This window comes from Drosophila subobscura, chromosome A, assembly GCF_008121235.1.
Source record: "Drosophila subobscura isolate 14011-0131.10 chromosome A, UCBerk_Dsub_1.0, whole genome shotgun sequence".
Lineage (NCBI taxonomy): Eukaryota > Metazoa > Arthropoda > Insecta > Diptera > Drosophilidae > Drosophila > Drosophila subobscura.
Window position 1 is genome coordinate 17,696,156 of NC_048530.1, and position 24,174 is coordinate 17,720,329.

Below are 24,174 nucleotides of genomic sequence, written 5' to 3' on the forward strand. Positions count from 1 at the left end.
TTGCTGCTGCTGCTGCTGCTACAGGTAGAGCTGGCAGTGGGGCCAGCGTCTGTCTGTCTGCCTGTGTGTCTGTCTGTAGCTCGTCTCGCCATGAATGGGTTCGATGAGTGCAGCAAATGAGTCGCGTCGAGTCGAGTCGAGTGGCATCCACTGCGGGCGGCAGCCAGCCTCTGTGAACGGAACTCGTAAATCAGGTGCTGCTGTTGGCTGTTGGCTGTTTGTTTTTGTTGTTGTTTTGTTGCTCATGATGAACATCATCAACACCTCTATCGGAGGCAGTGAGACGCTTGACGATTAAGCCCCAACATCAATTAAGAGGCTCTTGCTTTACCTTAATTTATTGGAGCTCAAAGTTTGTGTCGAGTGTGATGGGGGGGAAGTGGGAAGAGAGGAGAAGAGTGAATGAGAGGGAGAAATAAAATTGTAGATTCAAGTACCGTTTAATTGAGGAACCACATGGAGCAAAGATCGTGGCACACGCACAGTTTCCTCTTGTCTCTTGGCCGGCTGCCGTTTGCCGGTTGCCAGTTTGCCAGTCTGCCAGTTGCAACATGCCACACAGACCGACCGACAGCCCAGACAGACAGGGGGACAGACAGACAGGCAGACACATGGAAATCTTAGGGAAATTGCAAAACATTTACTCTGTTCCAGCTTCAGTCTCGAGTTGGACGCTGTGATTTGGTATCCGGTTGCTGTTGCTGTTGCTGTTGTTGTTATTGAATCATTATTATTTGTATGTAAAAGAACGACATGCAGAAGAGGAAACATGAGCAAAATAACCGTTCAATTTCTCTCCATTTACTGCAAGGTGAGCTTCGACCGCTGTGGTGAGCACCAACCGCTTTTTCACCTCGCTCTCTCAGCTTTCGGAGACACAAGCGCTAGAAAGAGATGGCAATCTAGGGACGAATGGTTACCGAAAGAGAGCAGATAGCATAGGAGAGATTCTGTTGTTGCTGATTGATTCGCTCATTGAGAAGTATTTATGAAGCTGGGATTTATCACACGTACTCGCGGTGCAGCCCATTCGAAATGCATTCCCAAAGTCACACAAAGTAAGCCAAGCCAAGCCAGGCCAGGCCAGGCCAAGTGTTGACCAACATTTGACTAATTAACACATCACAGTCAGCTGTAGTGAGCATTAGTTGACTGGCAGTCGACTTAATATATAGGTCGTTACACTCGCACAGCTGACATACATTCGTGCTTATGCGGCCTAATGTAATTTTGATGTACTGAGCAGAGCAAACAGTTAACAAATAAACAAACAACAACAAAAAGACAGTTGGCTATTTTTCATTTATTTTCCGTATGCTGCAATTAAGTCTGTGTCCGTCCGCAACAGAAGGGAAGGGGAATGAACGTGGAGTACGAGAATGGCATGGGATGGTATGGGATGGGTGAAGCGCAATGAAATGGAACGGAAGGCAGCGGCTGTTGCGAGTGTGAGTGTGAGTGTGAGTGTGAGCAGCATCAAAATGCTGGACATTCATCCAAACGGATTGTGACAATCTCCCAGGTGTTTTATCGACTCGACTGCACTCTGCCCCAGCCGCAGGCACAGCCACAGCAGCAGCGCCAAGAAAGTCCGCGGAATCGGTCTGCTTCCGCCTTTCGCCTTCTTTCTCAGTCTCTGCGCGGTTCCGAAATTCAATTGAAACTTTGCTTGTGGAGGGGGAAAATTAACTTCAGGCCCAACGTAATTAAACGCCCAATGAAGAGGTAAATTGTGTGCTTTATTCAGTGGCCGCAGAGGCATCTGTAGCTGCCCTTTGCAGGTATCGCTTTTTCGAGCTGATTGCAAACCTCGGAAATCATTAAGCAACATTTAATTGGATTGAGCCATGATCTGGCTTAAGCATAAGTATGCGATAATAAATAAGAATAGAAACAACAAGCAACACAAACACAAACGCAGAGATTGCTGTAATTATTATTGTTTTCTTTTGGTTATTTCTTGCAGCTGATTGAAACGCTGCGTCATGTTGTTGTTGCCGCCGCTGCCATCGGAAACATGTCCAGCAACAACAGGAATGGCATCAGCAACCAACACTGCAAGCAACAGCGGAAACTAATTTGCAAGAATCATAAAAACAAACTCAGCATCACGAGACAATAAAAGCAAAACAAAGTAGAACTCTATTAAGCGGTTATATGACCACCAGATCAAAGTGGAACAAGATCAGACCAACAGCCGCAGCCGCAGCAGCAGCAGCAGCAGCAGCGGACACAAAAGGCAAACTAGCTGGAAAATTGCTGCATTTTTTTGGTTCACACTAAAAACAAGAAACAAACAAGAGAAGAACAACAACAACCAAACACAAGCAGAACGCACACAAGTGTCTCCATTTTCGTATGCGAAAAAACCTTTCTGTGATATTCCAAGACCCAAAGGTGAGTGGCAAACGAACTTCCCAAAGAAAAAAGCAGTCTGCCTGCGGAAACGGAAATGCATTAACATTGGCAAATGCAACGAAGGGGGGATTGGGGTGCACCGAAGAGAATCTCAGTTGGATTCATTCTGGAATTAGTTTTCTTTGAAGCCACAAAACGAGTAGCGAGCGGCGGCATTGATTGACACCTTTTGACTACCGTGCCGCAATGAGAAGAAGCAGCCACAGAGCCATTTATCGGTGTTCATTTATTTGGTTTTGGCAGCCAAGTGACATATTTGCACGGGCTTGCCGGCTTGCTGCGACCACCCACCCAGCTGCGAGGCCGATCCCAACAGGGGAAAATCAAAATTTTGGCTCTCAATTGAATTTTCTTTCGTGGCGCACTGATAATCTATAATTATAATTGTCAGTCGCTGGCACAGGCAGAGGAAAATTGATCCAGGCATACTTATGCAATGGAGTGCTTCGAGTCTGAGTTTCGATCGGATTGGTTGGGATCGGATGGAATTGGACCACGCCCAGTAAGAGCTTGGGGGCCCTCCTGCTGTGCGCTGTGAGTCTTGACTTTGCACGTCGCCCATTTGGTTGGCATAATTTGCTCTCTAATTGTCACTGATACCACCTGAAGAATGTGTTTAGCTCACGTTCCCGTTGCCGTTCCCGGCTCAACTGGTTACCAGTTGCCAGCACTGTCAACACTCTCTCGCCTGAAGGCGATTGGCATATGAAATGTAGTCAATTTCCAATTACGAAAGCCAGCTACACCCACCACGGAACGCCCCCTGCAGCATGATCTAAAGGCTAATTAATCGGTCCCGATCTAACCATAGAACCATGTCATATGTCCCATGCCTCGTACGACACACAGACCCGATAAGATCTAAGCAGGAAGCCAATGCAGTGCGAAAAATGGATGAAAGACCCGTCACGGAACATGGAATATTATTTATAGAGTAAAATGGGATTGGCTGGCATACTTGCAGAATGCTTTTCTTTGAGTTCTTGAACAGAGTTCCATGTGCCATGCCTCACCCAACTATTCCTCATCGCTGGGTTGAAGCTGTTCCCATCAAACCCCAGGCGGGTGAGTGTCGCCCTTTGTCTCGAAGACCTTTCCTTCAAATTGAACAAGCTGAAAGCTGGCTGGCTGGCTGGCTGGCTGGCTGGCTGGCTGTCCGGCTAAGTAGCTTGTCATTAGGGCACAATCATGACCCGAGACCCGAGCAAGGCGAGGAGCTAGCATTCTGGCCAGGCGCTGCCAATTTGCATAATAAAGTTGTTTGGCTTTGGATTTGGCTTTGACTTTGGTGCACGCTTCCCACGCCCAGTTGCCCTCAGTGCTCCCCTCCCAGAGTGATTTTTATGGCTCGAACCGCGTTCCTCTCTGATTTTCTGCTCGTTGTCCCTCAGCTGCAGGTTTTTGATGGGCTTCCTGCCAAGTTCCGATGCCCAAGCAATGCCACAAGTTGCCACCGAGCTTCTGCTTTAATATTTGAGCCTGACTGAAGTTGAAATTAACCAGAGACCTGAACCATATTGCGCATGCGAGGCATTGCGGCGCTTGTTAGTGAAAGATTTTGTGTGGTACGGACAGGGGGGGAAGTGGAAAATGCATAGCACCACACTCGTGTGTTGTATAAAATAAAATAGAGTTATCGTGGCTCCCTACAAATTACATCACTCCCGGCCAGACAGAGCCCGATCGATCAAGCGAGTACCAAAAGCACCAGAAAAAGGCAAGAAACAACAAGAAAAACCTCCATGAGCAAAGGCAACAAAATGGGAAGCAATAAACCCCACAAATTCCACATTTTGAATCAATGAATATTTTGTAAACGTTTCTCGCGTTGCTGTTGCTGTTGTTTTTGCTGGTGCTTTTGCTTTTGTTGTTTCTACTGGCCCAGTTACGCGTCGAGCATAACTTTACGGAACACTCGTCGCCGTCGTCGTAGCACGGACTCACTCTCGCTTTCACACCAGACACCCAGACTCGATGGAATCACAGAATGAAATAATGCACAAGTACTTACAGGCACTTGCACTCGTACACGTAGAGATGGAACGTTGCCTGGCCTGATATTCCTTTTAGTGGCCAATAAACATAAGCAGAGAATAGCAAAAACAAATATAAGCATGAGCATGAGCACGAGTAGGTGCAAAAAACTGCTGAAAACTTACGCAAAGCTTTTCATCTACAGGCCAAAAGTGGCATCTAGGCTTACCCTAGATTTGTTGGCTTAATTGGCTAAGCTGAGAGATCTTTTTACTCTGTGTGTGCCATAGAAATGCATTGATTGGATTCGATATCGAGCTATAATTTCCCCGAATGTTCGATTTAAATATTAAATCTTGTAAATACTTTTACGGATTGTTCTACTTCTCTTTGGCGTGTTAAAAAATTGTAATTGCAGCTGTTGTGTTGCGTTTTTGTGTCCACTTCTTCATTGCATTCATATTTTGAGCATAAATATTCGGTAAAAGTTGTCCAAAGTCACCGACACAGTGTCAGAGTGTGAAGTAAAGTCAAGTCGCATGTTGCACAACTGCAAGTAAAACGAATTTATTTAAAATTCCAGACCATTGCGGGCAGCCACGAAAGGTACGGCAACACCCGATACCGCCACAGATATTAAGCCGAAAAATTCACTCGGCTCTTTGGCGGCAAATACCCGAGCAGACTCGAGTGTATTTTTTTGTGTGGTATGCAAACAGAGTAACCGAGTAACCGCGTCACCGATTGAGCCACAAACCAACCTGCGGCGCATGTCCCAGCAGCTGGAGGGGCGTGGGGGAGTGGGCCACCGCAGCGTAGTTCACCCCCACAGTGACGCCTCCTGGTGCACTGTCTCCATGCTGCGGCACTAGCAGAGGAATGGCTAACTAATAGTACACAGCAGACTGAGTTTATTCCTGCAAAGAAATTCCCATAAATATTTAAATATTATCTACTGTAAAAATATGGCAAATATGCTTTGAACGGATATTTTAATGTCCGAATAATGGCTATAAATGACTGGTTTTTGCTTAGCCAAATGACTTATTTGGGTCTCTCCCGCCAGTCCATAATTTACATACATTTATGGAAATAGTCTTGGAAGGATTTTCCACTTCTTTGGCTTTACTACACAAGTACTTAGTACTACTTGAATGCTTCGCTTTTTACTCTGTTTTCAACTGCAGCCCTCATAGTCCATAAATCTGGCTCATAAAATTGGGACTGGGCCTGGCTGGCACCCTTTCCATTCGTATCAATCACGCCGGTCGCTTCGGCGATTAACCTTCCCTCGAATTCGCTTTGCTAGTTATGTACAACATTTCGTAACTGGACCATTTCATAATAACAATAATAGACAGGGAATTTCTCTATCTGCTCTAAATCCCACCCAAAAACCATCATAATTCAGAAAAATGAATACTTAATGAAATGTTACGTATTGCTGGTGGGTTTCTGTTTTGTTTCATTGAAGTTTGATGTTCGTGGCTCATTGTCATGGACTTGCTCTGCTACTTCCATTGTTCTTCTCGCATCGATTAATTAGAGCAAAGCGAGTATTAACTTCTCGTACCGAGGGGGAGGGTAACTGTAACTGTTCTACCGATTTCTCTGGTCCATTGCGATGACATTCTCCATTCATGGAGTTTGCAGGCATTTTTGTGTGCCACCAATTCAGTTCTCAATTGGTCTCGCAATTGCTTGAAAGTGTGTTGCGGAAATAAATTTGTGGGCTGGTAAACTACGAGTGTATCGGACAATCCTAGACGCCAATCATTTGGGGGGAGACAACAAAGAACAATTAGTTCGTATTGGCCAAAGACAAGGCAGAGCACCGGCCAACCATTGGCGGAGGGAGACTATGAAGAGGAAAATGAATTGAGTCCAACTTAATCTATGACACCATCGCCCCAAACTGCTTTCAAATAAACTAATTAAATTTAGGCAAGCCAACAGGCGCAGCAGCAACAACAAAGAATTATTTATTGCCAATAGCCAGAGACAGCACAGCCGCTGCTGGCTGCTGCCTTGGCTGACGTTGCCTTTCATTCAAAATGCAAAGCCAAAAAAAAATTAACTAAAAACAAAAAGCAACTAAAATACTTACATACATATATCGAAAGGCGTACGAATGCTTGGGCGTAACGACAGCAAATACCCTGGCGACATATGGGAATTAATTGATGCATTTTTCCACCATCAAAGAGAACACTTCCTTCCGCTCGAAGACCTATCCCGTGCTCCATAAATCCAACTGTTAATGCTAAATATATTCATTAAGAGTGGAAGCCCCGTTGGCAAGTAGTTGAATTACCCTTAGCCAGGGTATGGGAATGGCTGCAAGTTGCCGGCGGCAACTGCAAGGCTTGGCCTGGAACGTGGTCGCTCTATGACGAATCTCTGATGGCGACGCTGTTTGACCGCCTTCCAGCAGAGGGGATTGTGTGGACTGTGTTGGGAATGGTGGAATGGGGGAGTGGGCACCTCACTATAGGCACCGTTAGGCAGCGACCGCAGCAGCGCACGCAAACAGTTTTCATTATTTACTGTTTATGTTGCTCTACACCAAAAACGAGCAACTGCAGCGGCACATCAACTACGTGGATGAATTAATCAAATAAAAAAATATATAGAGTTCCTCCCGACTTACTTTAAATACTCAAATTCTAGCAATAAGTGGATTGAAAATGTACAATTTTTAGACTATTAGTTGGAGGTAAAACCCCATTGGAATGCCCGCATTGATTCGAATCTGATTTCCAGAGCAATCAAATGTCGTTGTCTCGTCAACAAAAAAATGTTTGCTCTCCTACTTATGTATGTACTTTTTGTTTTTCGTTTCTTCTGGGCAGCTTTTTGTTTTAACTTCTTTTTTGATTACCAAACAACAATTTGGCTGCTGCCGCCGAATTTTTTGTTTCTTGCTGCTGTTGCTGCTCGTTCTATGGAATAAAATAAAAGTAACATAAAGGCAAAAATTGGAGCGCACTGGACAGGCACACGATACAAGCCAGACCCGCAGCATTCCTCTCCACGTCGCGAGCCAACTCCAGGTCCAGTTTTAGTTTTAGTTTTGGTCTCGGTTTGGGTTTTGGGTTTGGGTTTGGGTTTGGGTTTCGGTTTCGAATCACGTTCCATTTGATTGTTTATATTTGTTGCTGTTTTTGGTTTCTAGTTTTTGTTGTTGCTATTGCCATTGTTATTGCACTTTGCGCTGCTATTGCTGGCTTTGGCTTCGGTTTCGGTTTCGGTTTCAGTTGTCTTTTCGGGTTTGGCAACTGCGCCCAACAACAGGCATTTAGAGCTTGGCGCCTGCACTTGTGGGCGCCTCCAACGCTCTAAAAGCAACAAATACAATACAAATATATCACAAAATGAGTCAAAACAAAAAACACAAAAAATAACTGGGGGGAAAAAGTCTTCAACCTGTCGCGCGCTTGCCCGCTTTTGGCCAATTAGCCACGGCGCGTATGAGTAATACCCGCAGACAGTCAATGAAAACAAAAGTAGAATGTTATTTATTATTTATTTATTATTTATGATTCGAATTGTTCAAAGTTTTGTCCTTGATTTCGCTTTCGCCGTTTTTGGAGCATCGAGTGACGGGCCGGCCGAGCTGGAATTCAATTGGATTGGATTGGATTGGATTCGATTGGATTGGTTCAATGATGGGTGTCCACCAAAGTCCGAGTTCTTTTAGATCTCTAAATGGAACACCTAATGTGTACGCGACAAAAGTCGGTGATGGAGCGACAGAGACACTTGCCGTGGAGGCCAAATGTCAGATCACAAAACTGAGCAGAGACTTTGGCCGACTTTTTGCGGCAAGGCAACTTTCCCGCCATCAACAATGGGCAGAAAACAGTCAGGTGGGCGTGGCCATAGGTGTTCCCAAAGGTGTTCCCATAGGTGTTCCCATGTGTGCTGTAGTCGAGTGTCGGAAATGTGGGAGCTGCTAATGACAAGTGCAGTCGGGTCGGGTAAGAGTGCCGCCGGAGAAATCCGTTCCGTGAAAGCGGAAAGCCGAGCTGAACGACTTTTGCCCAAAAATATAGCCACATACTCGTACTACATGCGAGTAAGTCCATAAGTTAGTGTTTGAATGGACAGGTCATGGGAATTTTAGAAATTAAACAACTAAGAACTGTAGACAGTGGGACACACAGTTGGAGGGGGAATATGGAGGGAATATCAAATGGGATCTACACCATTAATCCTCAATATAATTTCCGTGCTGCTTGCTGTGTCATCGAGTATCCCCTGCATGCCTTAGTGTTTGTTTTATGGATCTTGAACCATTGCATATATTGGTAGCATTTAGCAGTTTGACTTGATAATAATGAAAAACTTTGTTTCTTTTCGACTGCAGATGGCATCGTTAACCTTGCACTTGATAGTGATAACTGTACTGGCGGCGGCGATGATGACAACGGTGACTGCCTCAGCGGCAACAGCAGCAACGCGGCAGCGGAGCAGAGGAGTGTCGGCAGAGGTGAGAGGAGGCGAACGAGAGGGAGAGTCGGCAGCATCCACGACAAGCACCGAAGTGCCAACGCTGCGGGCGCCCCGACAGCGCCGTCCACCCACCACGCAATCGATTGAGATCCCGTTGCTATCCAGTCGCAGTCGCAGTCGGAATCTCAGCCGCAGCAGCACCAGCACCACCACCACCACCACGCCGGTGACACAAACTGCAGAGAAGAAGCTGCATCAGCAGGAGCAGCAGCGTCGCCGCTTCTCTACCACAACGACAACTGCTGCTCCGGCAACAGTCGCTCCTCCTGCGCGGCCTCTGCGGGAAAGGGGAAGCGTGCGAGGCGCTCGTCAGCCCCGCGACACGCCTGCGCTGAGCAGCGAATTCGGAGGCAGCAACAGCAACAGTATCAGCCGCAGTTGGGGCCAGCCTCTGCCGCAAGCTCTGCCCACCCACTCCGCCCTTCCTGCTGACCATTTCGCCTACATATCTTCAAATTTCACATCAACATCCAGTTTGGCTTCCCGCAGCGGCGGCGGCGCATTAAAAACGTGAGTCTGAATTGATATTCAAATGTACATACATATGTACATGTATGTATGTATGTAATGCAAGCGGGAGAGAACGAAAGAAGCGATAGAAGGAGGGTGATAGAACAGTTCTTCACCACAGGGGAGTCTCTTTCGGGTATCGCTATCTCTTTCTAGCGCTTGTCTCTCTGTGCGTGGTGAATAATTACTGGTGCTGTCCACAACGAAGAGCGTCGCCTTGGCTCGCAGGTAGCTCGCCGGTAAAACGCCCCCAAAAAGTTTTTGTCGCCAGCGATGGAAGGGGGATGGAAGAAAGATGGGAAGAGCGCTAGAGAAGTGCAGTAACGAAGAATGCGGGATAGATAAACGAAAGAACGGTAAATGTCGTGCTTAAGCACACTGTGGAGTCTGTGGGCAGTGCAAAATAATACAAAATTAATGTGGCTTTACGTTAGGCTGATCCACCATGAATAAACTATTTTAGATGACGTTGAACTCGATTAATGATTAATGAATGATTTATTTTCCACGGGTATTTATCAATTATTATTTGGGGGTATCCTTCATTGTTTTAATTCCATGCAATACATTTTTCTCCCATTTCTATTCCGTTGACAGGCCGCGCATGATCCACAGATTGGTGGCTGGACACATACAAAATGCACAGGGACATTCCACCTACGAGGTGTCGGCGGTGAGTGCCAACAGCTCGCACTCGGCCTCCACGTACCAGCCAACAACGACAACGACAGCCAGATCCACAGCGACAGCAACAGCAACAGCAACAGCCACGTCAAGGCAACCGTCAGTGTTGCGGGGCAAGGGCAAGGGCAAGGCAAGCAGCAGCTATCGTCTGGCCAAGCCATCACCATCGCCACAACCATCGGCAGCATCAGCTGCACCTTATGTCAACGATGACAACGACGATGACGAGGCCTTGCTGAATGAGGCTGAAGATGACAGCTTTGACAACTGGGACAACGGGATACTGCGGCTGAGTGCGGGATCGGGGAAGGAGGCGGAGGCACCTTCGAAGAAGCCGTTCAAGGAGGACGCCAAAAAGACGCTGGCCGACCAGGTGCGGGATGGCAAGTACGGGCTGATCGAGAAGGAGCTCTTCCGGCGCATACCCAAGCGGCCGGGGGTGCTCAGCTATGCACGCAACTCGGAGGTGCCGCTGGACAACGAACGCAACTACGGGGGCCTCAACGAGCAGGACATCTGGCTGGCCGAGGACCATCTGCTCGTGATTAAGGGCGGCAGCCTCAATGAGGATGAGGATGAGGGCGGCGGCCAATGGCCGGCCATCGACGACTATGATGCGCCCCCGCGGCAAATCAAGCTGCCGGCTAATCCAGCGGTGCCGCCTCCCTTTCCCGTGCAGCTCGAGCCGCACGGGCCGCTGCAGCTTATCCGAGATAATCAACTCGAGATCCTCCATTCGCCGCCTGGCAATGCAACGCTATCCGCTGACACGTCCAAGCAGACGCCCGACTCGGGCCACGCTCCCGCCCCGGCCCACGCGTCGCATCCTGCTGCCCGGGCGGGAGCGGCAACAGCGTCTAAGGCAGCTGCCGCAGCGCCTCCCTACGTCTATCCGGCACCCTATGCCCCGTGGCTGCTCTACCCCAACGAGACGACCCCGGGCAATGGCCTGCTGAGATCCACGCCCCCGCTGCTGGGTCCCTGGCTGATCAACGGGCTGCACGGGAATGGCTCGCTGCCGGGCAATGCGGCGGCCCTTCCTGTCAATGGCAGCGACTTTGACGAGGACGATCCCTCGCTCTACTATCCGCCGGCCTATAGCTTTGTGTACAAAAGCAATTACTCGAATCCGGTGCCGCCGGGTCCGCTGGTACCTGGCATCGTCCTGCCGCCGCCGCCGGATCACTTTAGCCGCCTGGACAGCCACTCAGCCGGCACCACCACTCGCAGACCACACCACACAACAAGCAGCAGCAGCGCCACCACGAGCAGCACAACGACTACAACTACCAGCAGCACCACCAGCACCACCACACCACGTCCAGCAACGTCCCCGCTGCCGCTTAGGACATCGTACAAGCCCAAGTATAATGCCATCAGCTACCTGCCGCCTCCCCCTCGCCAGCACCAACAACAGCAGCAGCAGCAGCAGCAGCAGCAGCAACACCACCACTCTGCTCCCAAGTACGTTGAGCGGGTGCCGGTGCCCGTGGCGGTGCCCATACCCATCTATCCCATCAACTACACGCCCCGGCCCCAGGCACAGCTGGTGTTCGTGCCCAGCTCCACGGAGGGCAAGTCCCAGGAGGCGGATCCGCCGCTGTCCAAGTCGAATCCCATCTACTACGAGTACTTCGAAGCGAAGCGACAGCCGGGCTCCATCAAGTCCAATGTCATCGAGGACTTCCTGCCCACCAAGCCACCGAAGCGCCATCACCTGCACCATCATCTGCACTACAAGGCATCGGCCAGTCCGACCAACGGTGTCACGGATGTCGTGAACATCACTCCAAAGCCGCGCAACGCCCAGCTCCAGCTGAGTGCGGAGTACGACGCCGCTCTGGGCCAGCTGCTGAGGAGCAATCTCATATCGGCAGCGCCGGCAACAGCCACAGGAGCAGCCACTGGATCGGGCCGCTTCCATCCGCCAGACTTTGACAAGCAGCCCTTCCTGCCCATGGTGAACTACAGTGCGGATGAGCAGGATCAAAATGCCTTCAAGGCCATCGTATATCAGCCTACTTCGTCGCGCCAGCGACAGCTGAGAGTGGGAAAGCAGCAGCAACAGCAGCAGCTTCAGCAGCAACAGCAGCAACAGCTGCAGTTGGACTCCACGGAGGACTCCTATCTACCCGAGCGACAGCTGAGAGTGGGCAAGCAGCAGCAGCAACAGCAGCAACAGCAGCAGCAGCAGATCTACGAGCCCCAAATCTTCAGCACTCCAGGGCCAGGACCACACTACGTGGACGATCAGGTCAGGGGAGGAGTCCACCTGCGACCACCTGCACCTGTGCAGACAGGCGCATTGCAATTCTGGCAGCGTCCGCCGCCGCAGTTCAAGCGCGTGCGACAAGGCGGCAAGCATCAGCATCCTCATCAGCATCCTCATCCGCATCCACACCTTCACCCTTATCCGCCTTACTTTGTGCCCAGCTATCCAAGTGCCCCGGCCGGCGAGCCTCTGTACCGTCTGGTGCCCGTGGCCCAGCACAAGCACTGGCGCAGCAAGCCTCTGAATCCTCCCCAGCATACACAGCAGAGCCAGCAGCAGTCGCAGCCCATTCAGGTGCATCCCCAGGCGCAGTCCTATCCGGACAGGGCCGTCAACATTGGCCACAGCCTGGCCGGTGACATTTTGGTCAACTACAACACCAACAACCAGTTCAACTCCCAGGCGGAGCTAGTGCCACAGGCTCAGTTGGCAGCGCCACCGCCACAGCCACCGCCCCTGTCCTACCAGGCCCAGAGTGGCCAGGGTCAAGGTGGTCCGCTCTGGTCGGAGCGAGAGAAGCCTGCGCGACAGCCGCGTTCCCAGTTTACGGAGCAACAGCAGCAGCAGCAGCAGCAGTAGAAGATGGAGAAGAAGATGGTTTCTATGTCATTGATAAGCGTAATGTCAAAATGTGATCCACAACTAGGCCTAGCATGTCCCAAAAATTCAATTGGAGTATTGCTGATGGTGGGTGATGCTGCCTCATGCCTCATTTTCGCTTCTTTTGCAAGTATTCAAAGTTCTCCATTCCGACCAAAGTATTTCTGTGGCACATGGATAAGTAGGGAACAGATATTCCTTCCACTGCAACCACAACAGCACACCCGGATGAGGCTCTCTCATTGGGGGAGATGCACAAATAGAAATTGGGATCTGTATGAATTAAATTGATTTCTTTCCTTTGTAACTTTTTACACTGCTTCCCCGAGTTCTTTTCTACCAATTATAAATAATTATATTATGTAGAGCTGGTCATTTAAGATAAATTATAACTTGAGGCCTGTCGTCATGTTCACTCGGCTCATTTGTGAACGATGTTTGGAGTGGAGTGGTGGACCCAGTGATCCATCCAAACTGGATGTGTGCTTCAAGGCTTTTAGCGAAACTTAATAAATACTATCTATATATAAAAATGTGTTATATAGACATATGTATAACAATATGCAATATATATATTCGTAAACCTATGTACATAACGATGAAGTGTATGCAAAATAATCGGTGGCCGTTATTCGTGCGTTACACAAAACTTAGTTTAGTGGAGAATGAAAAGGATAATGGACGTCATTGTTTGATTTTCCTTTGCCTAGCCTTAATTTTCTGTTCACACACACACCCACACACATGCTCTACCATATACCATATATATGTACTATTTATTGTTTTCCTTTGAATGTTTCCAAAATCAATGCGAAATTTTGTATAAAAGCCATAACAACTAAGGTCACAGTAAGTTAATAGCAGCGCTGCAGTAATCACGCTATGCAACTAATAAAAATGATACATAATCGTACGAATATACCATATATTAATAATTACACAGCTAGATGTATGTCCTTTTTTTTTGTTAATTGTAGTCAAATAAATCTTATTATTGAAATAAAGCGAATCGAATTGAAATTTATAACTTCAACTGTTCATGTGCCATTTGCGGCCATCTGGCAACCCTAACAGCTGAGCGATGTAAACAAGTCCGGTGCATGCGCAATGGAAAGGTGAGAGAGCCATGAGCCACTGAGCAGTTTAAATGGGGGAGGCTTGAACAAAAATCGATGAGGAACCGTTCTATCAGGATGGCACGAATGACACCCACCCCCCCCTCGACGAGGACCTACACAGGCACTTGAATTGACTTTGGGCCGTAAAATGATTACAGGCCGAAAGCCAAACTACATGCTGAGAGAGAGTAAGAAGTAAGAGAGAATGCGAGAGCGTGGGTGCGTGTGTGCGTGTGGGAGAGCTTCGCAGCGAGCAGCGAGCGAAAGAGAGATTTTGCAAGTGAAAACGAGAGCGGGATAACGGAGCAACAGCAAACAGCAAATGAAGCAGCAGCAGCAGCAGAGCAGAAAACGGCAGAAGTTCAACCCAGAAGTGCGAGTCGTCCCCAGTAAATTGGAAATAAAACTGCTAAGTAATACTAGGTTATTCTAGTTGCAATTGAAGCCTCTAAAATATAATAAAACCCAAGTCGGAGCCCCCCATTCGGAGGAGGTGTATGTTCGTGTGCGTGCGTGCGTGTGTGTGTGCGTGTGTGTGCTTGGACCTGGGCCTTGCCGTAACTCCAGAAAATTCCTGCACATAGTGGGGAGGAAGGGAGCAGAGAAGCGGTGAAGCGGAGTCAGCGACGAAGAAAACTGAAGCCTCGCACAAGGCGCAGGGAAAACCTCGTTAAGATGGAAAGCAAAACGAGGCAATGACCGGCAGCATCGGCAGCATCAGCGGCAGCAGCAGGTGAACTTGTGGAACTTCTTCGTCAAGGAGCGCCTCCGCAACTAAAAAGATCGCCTTGTCCCTTCACTAACACACACACACACACACACACACACACACACACACGTATACGGATACGGATACGGAGAGGACACGCACACAACGAGGAGGCCAAAATAGCACAGGGGCCCCTCCATCGCCCCTCCTGCTTGAACACCTACGCGACCCGAACCGGCTCCCACGCATCACAGCGATTATAAATAGCTTTAGCTTCGCCGAGTCCAGGACTTGAGGCTGGTTGTACAATGGTAACAATGAACTCGGAGGCAGACAAAACACAAGCAACCAATGCCACTCTGGCCATGAGCAGCGCCGAAAAACAGCCAGCCGCGGAGAGCACAAGTCCACTTCCAAAATCCCCACCAGCCACAGCCGCAGCAGGAGTAGCAGTAGCAGTAACAACAGAGTGCAGCGTCCCAGCAGCTGCAACATTGCCACCAGTTCCGGTTCCTGCTGTTGCTCCAGCCGCAGCTACAACTCAAACTTCAGTTCCCACTCCTGCACCCGAAGCTCTGGCAAATGGCAACAGCAATGCCAACATCGAGGAGGTGGTGGTGGCAGTCGCCAGCACAGCAGCAGGAGCAACGGTCAACGGTGGGGCAGCAGGAGTGGTCACCTCGGTGGCAGCTGCCACGCCACCCCCCTCGGCCAAGACGGTGAATGTCCGCGACACCACAACCTCGGCGGGGGTCAGCGGCAGCTCCGCCAGCAAGTCCAGCGGACTGCTGACAGTCAGCAGCAATCATCACCATCATCATCATCATCAGCAGTCTTCGTCGTCGTCGTCATCGTCGCAGCAGCAGCAGCAGGCGGCGCCGTCAGCGGTGGTCGTGCAGTCGTCGTCGCAGCACCAGCGGAGTAACAAGAACGAAGATGCACCCAACATACTCGTATACAAAAAGGTGGGGATACAGATAAAATATGAATTGAATTCATTCATTTGTTCGATATTCAATCTAATAACATTTTGACACTGTAGATGGAGGCCATCATTGAGAAGATGCAGGCGGAGTCGACCGGCGTGGCCGTGCGCACTGTGAAGGCGTTCATGAGCAAGGTGCCCTCGGTGTTCACGGGGGCGGATCTTGTGGCCTGGATACTGAAGAACTTCGATGTGGAGGACGTGACGGAGGCCCTGCACTTTGCCCACCTGCTGAGCTCGCACGGCTACATCTTCCCCATTGACGATCATGCGCTGACAGTGAAGAACGACGGCACCTTCTACAGGTTCCACAGCATGCGTTTCGGCAGGATTCATACTTATTCGCCTTGTGATTTTTGCAGATTTCAGACGCCCTACTTTTGGCCCTCGAACTGCTGGGAGCCGGAGAACACGGACTATGCGGTGTACCTCTGCAAGCGCACGATGCAGAATAAAACGCGCCTCGAGTTGGCCGACTACGAGGCCGAGAACCTGGCCAAGCTGCAGAAGATGTTCTCTCGCAAATGGGAGTTTATCTTTATGCAGGTAAGTATCGAGCAGGAGCTGAGCCCCAACCTCAACCCTCTACCATCTGTATGCTTCGCTTTCGCCCAACAGGCCGAGTCCCAGAGCAAAGTGGCCAAGAAGCGGGACAAGCTGGAGCGCAAGGTGCTGGACTCACAGGAACGGGCCTTTTGGGACGTGCACCGCCCCATGCCGGGTTGCGTGAACACAACGGAGATCGACATCAAGAAGGCCTATCGACGCGGCGGCTCCAGCCATGGGACTGGCTCCTCTGGCGCCTCCGTGGCCAAGAATCCCGTCGAGCAGCTGTCTCGGATCATTGCCCTGCGGAAGCAGAAGCTCGAGCGGCGCACAATCAAAGTGTCCAAGGCGGCCGAGGCGTAAGTGCTGGCCCACATTTCCCAGCTCGTTTAATACAGAATTTGTGTGGTTCGCAGTTTGGTTGCCTACTACGATCAGTACAATGAGTTCGATTACTTTATAACCTCTCCCGAGCTGCCCAATCCCTGGCAAACAGACAGCACAGAGATGTGGGACACGGAGAAGAATAGGTAACTGAATCCACGCACAAACCTATCAATATTCATTCCTTCATTATTTCATTCATTCATTGAATCAATCAACATTTATGTCTATACAGCAAAGAAGTTCCTGTTCGCCGCGTCAAGCGCTGGGCCTTCAGTCTGCGGGAGCTGCTGAACGATGCCATCGGACGTGATCAGTTCACCAAGTTCCTGGAGAAGGAGTACAGCGGAGAGAATCTCAAGTGGGTGAAAGACTGAAATATGTAAACTGCAAACTAATTTGCACCTTTTGTGGTCAGGTTCTGGGAATCGGTGCAAGAGATGAAGGCATTGCCGCAGTCGGAGATCAAGGAGGCCATACACAAGATCTGGCAGGAGTTTCTCGCTCCAGACGCCCCGTGCCCGGTGAATGTTGATTCAAAGTCCGTGGAGCTGGCCCGGGAGGCTGTCAACTCGCCCAACGGCCCCAATCGCTGGTGCTTCGATGTGGCCGCCTCGCATGTCTACCACCTGATGAAGAGCGACTCGTACTCGCGCTACCTGCGCTCCGACATGTACAAGGACTACTTGAACTGTTCGCGAAAGAAGATCAAGTCCATACCGAATCTGTTTGGTGTGAAGCGTTGAGTGTGTCACTCCCAGTCACACTCCGTGCTCGGTCTGCCACTCGTGCCGGTTGAGTGAGATGTTCGATCGAATCGGAATGTGGAGATGTTTATCTTATAGCTGAAATGGAAGATGGGAAGATGCGAAGATGGAGTAAAAGGGGGAAAGGAACTTGATGCATACTCGGATTCAGGTACTCTGTATTTGTTTGTGTGTGTCCTTAAACGATGTTACTTATTTATTACTTGCCACTGTGTCGCGTGTTCTCGTTTATGGAGATTTTGTATAAGTATTTGTTATACGTATAAGTTACCTCGACGTGCCCATCGTGACCTTGAAAGGGGCTTCGTTCTGCTTCCCCTTCAATATCCAAGCTCCCTTCCCACTTTCTCATTCCTTCACCTCTTATCTCTCTCTCTCTCTCTCTCTTTCTCTGTGTCCCACCCCCCTCCGCTCCGCTCCGATTACCCTCTGTGACCCTGTCTCTTTCTTTCTCGACGAAAACACCACTTAAGATGAAAAAGAAACTGCCAGAGAATGTTGAAAAATGAGGTAAACAAATGCAAAAAAAAAAAAAACAATTTTAAATGAAATACGGAAGTGAAGGAAAGCCAACACCAAAAACCGCCGAGACCTTATTCTCGTTTACATGATACGCATATAATTAAACATACAACAATTGTACAACAATTATGCAGTACATGAGATTAGTGAAGAAACCTTAAGAGAAAGAAACACCATACCGAAAACCGAAACCCGAAAACCGAAAACAAGCAAAAACCAGCAACAAGCAATTGTCAAATGTAACCGAAAACACCAAAGAAAAAACCAGAGTAGAACTACGAAATACGAATACGAGCAAAAAATGCAATCTTAACGTAAAGAAAACAAGAGTATTAAAACCTAAACCAAAATACAAACTAATTGTCAAACTGTAACCACAAAAAAAAAGCATAAAAATAATCAGATGTCGCAGAAGGGGGTACCCTAGGGAGAACAACATTTAAGCGAGTCTAAGAACTATAATCGCATAAGGAATTAGCTTAAAATGGAAATCAATCGAAAATTAACCTTCAACTTGAACATACTCGTAGAGTTAGCCAAAGAGAGAAGAAACTAGAGTCAACCACAGACCCCAGGCAGTCAGCTTTCCTTTTCGAGTTCCTTACAAGAACTGTTGCAGGTCACATTTTCCGCCGATGGGTGGGAGTTTCGTGTGAGATAGTGTGGAAAATGTACCGTGTGGCAGGCAGCAGCATTATCATTGCTCTGGGCTATGTTTCTGCCCGTGCAAGCGCACTCAACTCACAACTCACATATCGCTAAGAAGGTAGCACGAAGACAAAGGATAGTTAAGATTTTATTCGCTGTTTTATTTGTTTTTTACATGCGTTCGTACAGGAGAAAGGAATTTAATTTTGAATGAATGTTTGGAATGAACTTGACCTTGATCTTGACGTTGGATGGCAGGAATGAGCGACAGTGTGAGAGAGAATGGAGAAGTCCAAAGAGAATATGAGAACAATGTTGGGGTAGATGGCGGGTCAAAGGTGTGATAGCTGATGGGAATTTAGCCAAAAGAGAGCTTTACAATAATGGGGAAGGCAGGTACGATCCAGCCCAAACTCTCTCACTCCATCTGTCTCTCCCTCTCACTCTGTCCTATTAGATTGAACAGCGGGGATAAGCCCTGAGCCATAATCCAACCCACACATCCACTCGTATGTATGTACATGTGTACACATGTATGAAATATGTATGTACATATGTATGTATGTATTTACACCAACATCATGCTGAGGTTTGGGGAAACTCTCCGTACATTTTGGAGTAGCAATTAGAGCTAGAATTAAGCCAAATGGAAGCAAGTAAACTATAGGCAGAATACTAAAACTACTTAAATGAAATATTCGTGCATACATACATGTATGTATTTACGTATGTATTTATGTATGTATGTAACTTATGTAACGGATGTAATTTGCACACAAATTGTACGCACATGCCAGAGGAATAGAGAGGGAGAAGGCGTTGTCCACTTTTGGGCCAAAACCATTTAGAAATTATCTGTGTAATGTAACTAAATCAGAATTAAATGTTAATTATAATGGATTCCCATCTGTAGTGGTGTCAGCTGTATGTTTGTAAATGGTGTCTAAAACTTAAACAATGAAAGTAATAAATAAACCTATGGATATACCAATATACATAGTACATAATGTACAACATATGTACATATATGTATGTATGTACACATGCTAACTACATCTCGATGTGCGTCTGTGTGTCAGCAGTAGAAGCTTGAATCCATTCTTGATACCAACCACAAATAGTCAAACTAAAAAGGAAACCAGCAAATAAAACCCATAACCAACAACTTCATTGGCATCTTGTCCTTGTACTCTGCTAGAATATTGAGAGCGGTAGGTGTACGTTCTCCTCAGCTTGCCTTTCCGTTTGGTTTTCCACCCACCTCTGTATAAAACTATAAATATAAATATAAAATAAAATAGAAACATCCGTGTAAACTACCTAAATTGAGGCAAGCAGTCAGTGAGTCAGTGAGTGAGCGAATCAAACGCCAGCCGAGTGGCAAAGCTTCGCAAACCCTTCCTTCGCCCTTTTCCAGCTAAACAAATATGCAAATAAACAAGACACAATATGCACAAAATGCTTTAAATGGATTACAGAAGCGTGCTAGTCCAGCTTTGTGGTCCAAATCCACAAAACATAATTCGATTTGTACAGATTTCCGACGCTGTACTTCTGGCCCTCGAACTGCTGGGAGCCGGAAACTGTAGTGAGTTAAGGACCCTCTAATACTGTATTTAAGTATTACTGTATTTGTTAATGAACATCAATAGCTAATAATATGTCTCCTGCTCCACCCAGCCGCCGGGGGATCGGCGCATGAGATAGCGGCGACTCTCATCGAATACAATAATGAGCACACCAAAGGGTATGCCATAAGTCCACCAGATAAATCTAAAAGTAGTTCGACAAGTGCGTAAGTGTGTTAACTAATACATGGCTAGTGGCGACACTCACTTGACGGGGTACATTCGCAATGCTTTCTTCATGCCTGGCAGGTAGCACAGGGCACAGGCGATGACCGTTTCCAGAACCAGTGCAAAATTGAGCACATGATTGCCCATGCCCTGATGTATGATGGAATTTCGTCGCGTTTTGCAGATAATCAAGTCGCACCACTGAGTCACGACAATTGAGACGAAAAATCCCGTGCTGGCTGTGTACTCGAGCTCCTTGCGCTCCCTAAAGGTCTAAAATAGAGTAAAATAAATCAAAATTTGCAGTTAAAATTGAGGTAAATTCTTTACCCATTCTTGTCCGTATTTGTCTGCCAGATCATCCACATCCTTGGAGTCCCACCTCTGCCGCACTCCAATCAGCGAAGACGGCGGAAATCCGTGCTCCGCCATTATGGCAAAGAATGTGAAAAAACAGGCAACGGTTTGAATGACTCCGATCTGCAGATACGCCATAAAAATGAGTCTGCAATCGAAGCAAATGCAATTAATTGACACAAATAGACATTTTGCACTTGAACACGAACTTTTTGTTCACCAATCGATCTTCGAAGGGATCCCTGGGCACACGTGACATGATGTCCGATTCGGCCTTCTCATAGGCCAGGGATATGGCCGGCAGCATGTCGGTGCCGATGTCGATGCACAGAATGGCAATGGTGCCCAGTGCCAGGGGAATGTCGATTAACACGAACAACAGGAAGGGCACAATTTCGGGCAGATTGGAGGTCAAAGTGTAGGCAATTGACTTTTTCAGGTTGTCGAATATGAGGCGACCCTCCTCAATGGCCACCACAATGGAGGCAAAGTTGTCGTCCAGCAAAATCATGTCGGCCGCCTGCTTCGACACATCGGAGCCTGCGATGCCCATGGCCACACCAATGTCGGCCCGCTTCAGGGCCGGCGAGTCGTTGACGCCGTCGCCCGTGACGGCCACAATCTCGCCACGGCGCTGACACGCCTCCACGATGATGAGCTTCTGCTGGGGCGAGGTGCGGGCAAAGACAATCTCGGTGTGGTAGTAAATGACCGAATCGATTTCCTCCGCTTTCATTTCGCGCAGCTCGCCGCCGTGCACCACAATGGCAGTGGCTTGGCGGGGATCCACCTCGCGGATATCCACGCCACGTTGCTGGGCAATGTCCTCGGCCGTGGGCTTGGTTATGATGCCCACATTCCGCGCTATGGCCTTGGCCGTGATGGGATGATCGCCAGTTACCATTATCACGCGCACACCCGCCGAACGGCACTTGGCGACGGCGTCGGGCACGGCCGCCCGCGGTGGATCTATCATGGAGATTAGCCCCAGGAAGCGCAGATTCTCCAGCGGAAAGTTGGGCGGCTCTGTGCTGAACTCGTAGGTCAGCGGATACGCGTCCTTCGGCAGCATGAGGTCAGCAAATCCCAGCACACGCTCGCCCATGCCGCCCATGTCCATGTAGGCCTCCTCGAACTCATCCCGCAGCTCTTGCGTCAGCCGAATCGTCTTCCCGTCCATCACAATCGTCTCGCAGCGATCCAATATGCGTTCGGGTGCACCCTTCATTTCCACAATAAAGTGCGCCTCATTCGAGTCGTAGCCGTGCACGGAGACTTGATATTTTTCGGTGGAGTTGAAGGGTATTTCGGTGATTTTGGCATGCTTGCGACGAACTGGTCCCACACCGCCGTAGACGGTCTCCGCAAACTTGAGTAGGGCCGCCTCCGAGGCATTGCCATTAACGTCCTTTCGGATCACGGGCATGTCCTCTTGGCCCCCCTTGAAGTCGGCCGAGTTGCAGAGGGTCGAGCACAGCAGCAGCGCGTTGAAGGAGGGATCGTCCTTGTTGAACTTTGAGCCACGAAAGTGCTCCGTGGTGTCCGACTCTATGATGAGGCGATCATACCACAGGTGAGCCACCGTCATGCGATTCTGCGTCAGGGTGCCCGTCTTGTCCGAGCAGATGGTCGATGTGGAGCCCAGGGTCTCGACGGCCTCCAGGTTCTTCACCAGGCAGTTCTTGGATGCCATTCGCTTGGCCGTGAGCGTCAGGCAGACGGTGACTGTGACGAGCAGCCCCTCCGGCACATTGGCCACAATGATGCCAATGAGAAAGACCACGGCGTCTATGAACGTATAGCCCAGGATCATTGCAATCACAAAGAACGTGAAGCCCAACAGGCATGCCAGAATTGTGATGAATCGAATGAAGTGCTCTATTTCCCGCGATATCGGTGACTGTACTTCGTCCAGGCCAGCCGCCAGGTTGGCTATGCGACCCATCACGGTGTTATCGCCGGTGCTGATGACAACACCGCGGCAGGTGCCCTCGAGCACGTTGGTCGAGAAGAAGGCCAGATTTCGCGTCTCCAGCGGATTCTCGTGCGTAAATTCGGGCGATCTGACCTGTGGCTCCGACTCCCCCGTCAGCGAGGAGTTGTCCACTTTCAGGCCATGCGATTCCAGGACGCGAATGTCCGCGGGCACTCGATCCCCGAACTTCACTTCGACAATGTCGCCTTTGACCAGCTCCTCCGCGACTACGGTCAGAATTTCACTATCTCGAATAACTGTCGCATACTGGGGAACCATATTCTTGAATGAATCCATAATGGCCGTTGACTTGTGCACCTGAAGGTGGGAAATGTAACATAAAGATCGAGATTTATGTGTGTACAGTGTGTGTAAGGGTGTGTAAATGGTTATGTTACTGTCTATGTTAACTGTACATTCATTGTCTCTCCTTCAGATTTCGATTTATTCAGCACAGCAGTGCTGTTAACAGCTCTGTTAACGCTACCGTCTACAGTGCACTGTAAGTAGTGCCTCGATTTCCCCAGCACAGGGGCAACAGCGCTGTTAACAGCCCAGAGTAACAGTGCGGAGTAACAGCCAAGAATAACAGGCCAGAGTAACAGCTGTTCCCCGCCAACAGGCTGTAACGCTGCCTGTTCGTTCTGTAAGCGTTCTGCGACTGCGCTCTGAGAGCGGTCTCACGCTTGCTCTCACGAGGGCCGTGCGGAGCTCTTATGCTTGTGCATGTGCAATCTTCAACTGAAAATCCCATATAATTTACCTGGAAATATGAAAACAGGCCCGTGACGATCACCAATAAAGCTAATGCCAAGCCAAGAAACAGGTTGTCATCGTTCGGATCATCTTGTGTTTGCACTTGTATCAAATATCCAATGAAACACAGGAAAGATCCAGCCCACAGAAGTATGGCAAAGCCGCCAAACATATTCTTCAGGAATATCACATACTGCGGCGTCCCTGCGGCTGGTGTTAGCATATTTGGGCCATCTGCTTCCAGTCGAATGGCCGCTTCCGTTTTGGATAAACCCTGTGCAGGATGAGCAGTAAATGAGCATTTCAAAAGAAACCCTGTCCCTGTCCCTGTCCCTGCCCCTGTCCCTGCCCCTGTCCCTGCCCCTGCCCATGCCCATGCCTACCGTGGATGGATTAGTTCTCATGCGCTCCAAAAGCTCCTCCAATGTTATTTTGTGTAAATCAGTTTCCACATCCTTTTTGTATGATTGAATATCCTTCTTGGTTTTTTTTAATCTTATAAATTTCTTCTTCTTGTCAGTTGGAGGCATGGTTCCACTGCACTAAGCTCTTCTTATAAATGAGTAAATATCAGACTGAGGTTTTGTGTATGTTTCGTACGAAGTGTGGATTTGGATTTGGCAAGGAATTAGCTTTAA

General features: G+C 48.8%; 3 protein-coding genes across 3 annotated transcripts in view; 2 read left to right on the plus strand and 1 right to left on the minus strand.

Annotated features, from left to right (window-relative positions):
* The window catches only part of LOC117895982, a 28,477-nt gene extending 14,609 nt beyond the window's left edge, over positions 1 to 13,868 (plus strand). The window contains exons 2-4 of the mRNA XM_034803967.1: positions 1,967 to 2,397; positions 8,762 to 9,417; positions 10,015 to 13,868. Of these exons, the coding sequence (XP_034659858.1) occupies positions 2,359 to 2,397; positions 8,762 to 9,417; positions 10,015 to 12,952 (3,633 nt within the window). The 5' untranslated portion in view covers positions 1,967 to 2,358 and the 3' untranslated portion in view covers positions 12,953 to 13,868. The remainder of the gene's footprint in view (positions 1 to 1,966; positions 2,398 to 8,761; positions 9,418 to 10,014) is intronic.
* A 519-nt stretch (positions 13,869 to 14,387) lies between these two features.
* On the plus strand, positions 14,388 to 19,643 carry LOC117898307 (regulator of G-protein signaling 7). The gene is made up of 7 exons (XM_034807586.1): positions 14,388 to 15,765; positions 15,843 to 16,090; positions 16,148 to 16,331; positions 16,404 to 16,690; positions 16,748 to 16,861; positions 16,951 to 17,076; positions 17,134 to 19,643. The coding sequence occupies exons 1-7, from the start codon at positions 15,109 to 15,111 to the stop codon at positions 17,459 to 17,461; spliced, it is 1,944 nt and encodes a 647-aa protein (XP_034663477.1). The 5' UTR covers positions 14,388 to 15,108; the 3' UTR covers positions 17,462 to 19,643.
* A 631-nt stretch (positions 19,644 to 20,274) lies between these two features.
* LOC117893800 (sodium/potassium-transporting ATPase subunit alpha) lies at positions 20,275 to 24,087 on the minus strand. Its single transcript, XM_034800548.1, has 6 exons — positions 23,920 to 24,087; positions 23,544 to 23,810; positions 21,015 to 23,098; positions 20,779 to 20,953; positions 20,489 to 20,721; positions 20,275 to 20,425 (listed from the first exon to the last, which is right to left on the minus strand). Exons 1-6 carry the CDS (start codon positions 24,064 to 24,066, stop codon positions 20,305 to 20,307), a joined length of 3,027 nt encoding a protein of 1,008 aa, XP_034656439.1. The 5' UTR covers positions 24,067 to 24,087; the 3' UTR covers positions 20,275 to 20,304.
* Between the last annotated feature and the right edge of the window lie 87 nt (positions 24,088 to 24,174).